At 36.6% G+C, this 5,851-nt stretch overlaps 1 protein-coding gene across 1 annotated transcript in view; it reads right to left on the reverse strand.

The window, feature by feature from the left end:
- Nucleotides 1-5,851, reverse strand: part of PPP1R42 (protein phosphatase 1, regulatory subunit 42) — an 80,319-nt gene that overhangs the window by 59,818 nt on the left and 14,650 nt on the right. Inside the window, exons 3-5 of the mRNA XM_011976487.1 lie at nucleotides 5,434-5,600; nucleotides 3,969-4,107; nucleotides 2,019-2,135 (exon numbers count right to left, since the gene is read on the reverse strand). Coding sequence (XP_011831877.1) covers nucleotides 2,019-2,135; nucleotides 3,969-4,107; nucleotides 5,434-5,600 — 423 coding nt within the window. The remainder of the gene's footprint in view (nucleotides 1-2,018; nucleotides 2,136-3,968; nucleotides 4,108-5,433; nucleotides 5,601-5,851) is intronic.

The raw sequence follows: 5,851 nt of genomic DNA on the forward strand, positions 1-5,851 counted from the left end.
CCGTCTCAAAAAAAAAAAAAAAAAAAAGAAGAATAATTAGCAGTAATGAAGGTGTTTATTTTGGCTGCACATTTATTCTGGGTATGCATTATTAACATGGTCTAAGAGTAATCATGTAGGCAAAACAGCTTTGTCTTAATGTCATGCAGAAAAACCTCCTTTGGGATCATTTAGAGGCTAGAAGTTTTGCCCTGTTATCAAACTCCCCTTTCTCTGTTTGGAGTTAAAAAGCATAATAGAATAACTCTTTAAAAGTAATCGCCATTACCAGGCTGGGTGCAGTGGCATACGCCTAGAATCCCAGCACTTTGGGAGGTTGAGGCGGGTAGATCACTTGAGCTCAGGAGTTCGAGACCAGCCTGGCCAATATGGTGAAACCCTGTCTCTACTAAAATACAAAAATAAGCCAGGCATGGTGGTGCACATCTGTAATCCCAGTTACTCAGGAGGCTGAGGCAGGAGAATGATTTGAACCCGGGAGGCGGAGGTTTCAGTGACCCAAGATCACGCCACTGCACTCCAGCCTGGGCAACAGAGTGAGACTCCGTCTCAAAAAATAAAATAAAAGGCCGGGTGCGGTGGCTCACACCTGTAATCCCAGCACTTTGGGAGGCTGAGGTGGGCGAATCCCCTGAGGTCAGGAGTTCAAGACCAACCTGGCTAACCTGGTGAAATCCCGTCCTTACTGAAAATATAAAAATTAGCTGGGTGTGGTGGCAGGCACCTGTAATCCCAGATACTCGGGAGGCTGAGGCAGGAGAATCACTTGAATCTGGGAGGCAGAGGTTGCAGTGATTCGAGATCTCGCCATTGCACTCCAGTCTGGGTGACAGAGACTCTGTCTCAAAATAAAAAGAAAAAAATAAAATAAAATGTAAAATATATTTTAATTCAGAATTTATCCCATGAATGTCTTACATTTTTCACATTGTAAGTTGAAACAATTAATTGAGTTGTGCTTCCTAAGGTCTTCTTATTTTAAACATTCACCCTGATTATTCAATGGCATTTTAGATATTTTGAGGAATTCATTTGTGCTAGAATACATATATTTATTTTCATAATTATCTATTGCTTATAGCAGCTTTGGGATGAACCATGTCATAGATCTGAATTTGGAAACAAGGTCAACGTAACATTTTTAGGGTCAACAAATGGCTGTATGGAAGTAGTTCTGAAACAAAAGCTGTTTTGGGAGAAAGAAGCTCATTCTTCTTCCTGTGGTTCGTATGTCAAGAAATTATACCACAGCTCATTCCATTGCCAAACTAGAAACTTTAAGGTCATAGCAATGGCTCAACTCATGGATGACTGTTTCGAGGAAGCCTTCTATAGCCCTAGGCTGAGTTAGGGCTATCACAATACTTATAAAAACAGTATCATATTGTAGTCTCATTACTGGTTGATTGGTCGACCTTGTTTTCAAATTCTTGAAGATCAAGACCGTATATTCCTTCCTTTGTTCTACACTGAGTAGTATTAGTGCCTGACAAATACGTAGATGGCCAATACATATTTGATTAAATGAATAATTGAATGAATATGGCATGATATGATATAACATGACATTAATATAGCTGGTACAAATTAGAGTAAGTTCAATCAGAATAATTTCAAGTACTTCCCCAAAAAGAAGTAGCCAAGAGAGAGTTCAGGTCTAGTCATAGTTACTAGAAACTCATTCATTGGGAGATCAGGCTTAAGGGGCAAGAAATCTAGTCTCTAGAAGAAAAAGTTCGATGAGAAAATAATGCAAAGAAGAAATACTTCCCGTCTCAGAGAAACTTTTCTTCTGTTGGTGAGGGATAGAGGTATTGGAGTATAAAGGAGAAAACTGAATAAGAGGACAGAATTATACACACAAATACATTAAGAAGTAGGGATTCATTAGCTAATTTTAGAAAAAATCCAGAGTAGTTTCTAATGTGATATATTTATTTTATGGCTATTTCAAAACACATATTTTTCAATCATAATTTCATGTAAATATCTTAAAAATTAATTTCTCTTTACACTACCTTCACATGCAGAAGTTGGTTGTCAACGGCTATGAGCTGATTAAGATTCTCCAGTATTTCTAAGTCTCTAATGTCATCAATATTATTATTGCTGATATTCAATATAGAGAGGGATTTCTGTAAGAAAAATAACCAAGTTAGCATTAGTAAATAGTCTAAATACTGTATATAGGAACCAAAAATCCTAATCTTTGAAAATTTTAAGCTTGATCAGTTCAGGTTGTTTTACTCTTTAGGTAAAAACATCAAAAGCCATGAAATGCTTTTTAATGCATTTTTTTTTCAGATGAAAGTTTTAGAACCACAGTATGTCATATAACTTACCCTTTCTCCCTATAATTCCTCCATAAGTCATATTTTTCTTTTCCAAGATACAAAATAAACTTATAGAATAAAAAAGCCAAGAATCAAAAAGCAAAGAAAGAAAAAAAGATGCCCCAATAAACGAGTAACACAATACTGTAGCTTTAGCAAATTATCATTTTGTGCTAAATATTACTAACATTTGTACTTACATAGGGGCTGGGTGCAGTGGCTCATGCCTGTAATCTCAGCACTTTAGGAGGTGAAGCGGGCGGATCACTTGAGGTCAGGAGTTCAAGACCAGCCTGACCAACATGGCGAAACCCCATCTCTACTAAAAATACAAAAAATTAGCTGGGCATGGTGCCGCACGCCTGTAGTCCCAGCTACTCGGGAGGCTGAGGCAGGAGAATCGCTTGAACCTGGGAGGTGGAGGTTGCAGTGAGCAGAGATCACACCTGGGAGACAGAGCAAAACTCCGTCTCAAAAAAAGATTTATACTTACATAGGAAGAAATAGTTTTTGTCTTTATTTTACTAAATAGGAAACATGATCAAGAATAAAATAATATCTGGTTTTTATTTTTCTCTCTACTTGTCTATATGGTTTTCTCCCATCAATCTATATGTTCAGGAACTACTTAAAATAATAATTAGCTAATTAACAGGAATTTCAGTGTTGTTGTAACACTATAACACTAAATTAGAGTCATCTTACGAGGCTCAGGAATCTCTGCCAAGATGGAGTCAATCATCGCTTCATGGCCTTTTTGCTAAGATCAAGTGCAGTATCTGTTCTTATTAGTTTAAGTTTAAAAAAAACACGGAGGCATCCATGCACAGTCAACCTTTAGAAAAAATATTTCCTGATACTAAAGTATTGGGAGAACTACCTCTTAATTTTTATAAATATGGGTCAAAATCCATCCACTATCCTCTATTTCTGGGCCCTCTAAAATAAAACTGATGAGGCTGGGCACGGTGGCTCACACCTGTAATCCCAACACTGTAATCCCAGACTAGCCTGGCCAACATGGTGAAACCCCATCTCTACTAAAAATACAAAAATTAGTCGGGCATGGTGGCGCACGCCTGTAGTCCCAGCTACTTGGGAGGCTGAGGCAGGAGAACTGCTTGAACCGGGGAGGTGGAGGTTGCAGTGAGCAGAGGTCGTGCCACTGCACTCCAACTTGGGCGTGCAATCTACAATCAAATCAGGATCCCGGAAGAAAACAACTTATTATTACAATGGCTCTCTACTATATTGTTTAAAGGTTTCCAAATAATTGCACATTCCTCTCTCCTTAGTCTTTTTCCTAAAATTTAAAATGTTTAGCCATGATAATCACCAAGGTCCACATTATGAATGAATGAACATCTGTATTAGAACTTCAGTTAACATACCTTTTCACATTCTTCTCATCCTTCCAGTTACCCAAAGAGGCAAGTTTTATTATCCCACTTTATAAATGCTGAGTCTCTGAGATTGTACCTGAGAAAATCAGCTTCAGTCCTCAGATAAACTCTGAGCTGGCCATATAGAATGCAGAGGATGTACAATGTCCAAATATACCTTCACCACATTCCTGTTTCATTATAACTTGTTAATCACTATATTCCTTGTCAAAATATTCAAATGTGAACTTACTGCCAGAGAATGAAGAGTTCTTGGATCAAACAGAAGCTTTTCCCCAAGGGGAAGCCTCTGATTCTCAACATGAAGCTCTCTTAGTTCTCCTAATCCTTCTAAACCTTCTATGACAGCAATGTAATTGCCTCCCAGATACCTGCAAAACATAGACATAGTTCTAAATAGACATTCTGAGAATGTCATGGTCTTTATTAAGTGTGACAAAAGTGTAATAACAAAATAATTGAGCTGAACAAAATTATAAATGAGGAATTTTGTGTTATATTAAATCTATGAAAGGTTGGTTTATCTAAATGAGAACAAATTATATTCTTATACTTCATTTAGTCTAGAAGTACATTTTTTTGCTTTTTAAAAAAGTGAGCGAATTGTAATAGTTATTATCAAACTATCTACCAGTACTATCTACTTCATCTGACATATGAAGAGCCCTGGTAGATAGTTTGATAATAACCTTTCTGGGTTGTAGGTTTAAAAAATGAAGATTTCACGGCTAGACACAGTGGCTCACACCTGTAATCCCAGCACTTTGGGAGCCTGGAAGTTTAAGACCAGTCTGGGCAACATAGGAAGATCCCATCTCTAAATAAATAAATAAATAAGCCAGCCAGCCAGCCAGTCATTGTGGTGCATGCTTGTGGACCCAGCTACTCAGGAAGCTGAAGTGGGAAGATCACTTGGACCTAGGACATCAAGGCTGCGATAAGTCATGATCGCACCACTGCACTCAAGCCTGGGTGGCAGAGCGAGACTCTGTCTCAAAACTAAGAGATAAAAGGAAAAATGAAGATATCTGGGCCTAACCCCTGGAGATTCTAATTTGGATATGTAGGTTAGAACCCAGTGCTCTGCATTTTTAATAAGCATTCACCAGCCAACTATTGTGTCCCCATTCTGAGGCTTTTAGCCGGTTCTTTGAGGAGCATGATAGTTATTCCAGTCCGGGAAATTGGATCCACCAATCTTCATTGCCTAATTATAATCACTATAGGCAGTAAATGCCGTTTTACAATCAAGTTTACATCAATAGGATCAATTATATGACCCAGATGGTATGAGATGTGTGATTCTGAAAGGCACATAACTCATCTGGGTTCCATGGAAACTTCTTTTATCAGTTGAGCCCACATGAGGATGTTTTAAGTATCCCTATTAGCCCTTAAGACAACCCCTCCCCAGAATGAAAAGTGTATCAGGCTTAATAAAACACAAATTATTAATATTATATGTGAAACAATTTACTTCTTAATAATAGTACGAGAAAATAGAAATTGAGGTCTGTTCCACAAAACCCATGTGGGAATCATATGCTTTTTTTTCATATAAGTATGAAATCATATCAATTTCATATTCAATTTACTTTTGGAATTTAATGCAAAAAATGGAAATGCCTTCATGCAAAAAAATATAAGTACCATAATCATAAAAATCAGATACATTATTAAAAAATGAAAGCACTTACAGTTTTTCCAGTTTCTTTAATGACCTGAGGTTCTCTATACATGAAATACAATTGTTTTGTAGGTACAAGTGGGTCAGATTTGTGGCATAATTCAGGTTAGTGATTTGACTAATACAATTATCATATAAATATAAAACACTAAGATTTTTGCAAAGAGAGAGGTCTTCCTAAAAGGGAAACAAAAACATGTTAAATGTAATTTCTCCTGAAAACTTGTTTGTTTTTAACAAAAATTTTCAGTTGATCATTCTGCAAATTTTCCTAAGGTTAATATAAGAGAACAGTATTTCTCTGTTCTTGGCACAGTTAAAACAAGACTAGACTGATTACAAAAGAAATTCTGTAATATTTTTTCTTTTTTTAAGAAATTCTGTAATCATATCAATAAAACTGGAATTGTTTTTTTTAAATTTTTTTT

Source organism: Mandrillus leucophaeus, unplaced genomic scaffold (genome assembly GCF_000951045.1).
Source record: "Mandrillus leucophaeus isolate KB7577 unplaced genomic scaffold, Mleu.le_1.0 Scaffold167, whole genome shotgun sequence".
Taxonomy (NCBI): domain Eukaryota; kingdom Metazoa; phylum Chordata; class Mammalia; order Primates; family Cercopithecidae; genus Mandrillus; species Mandrillus leucophaeus.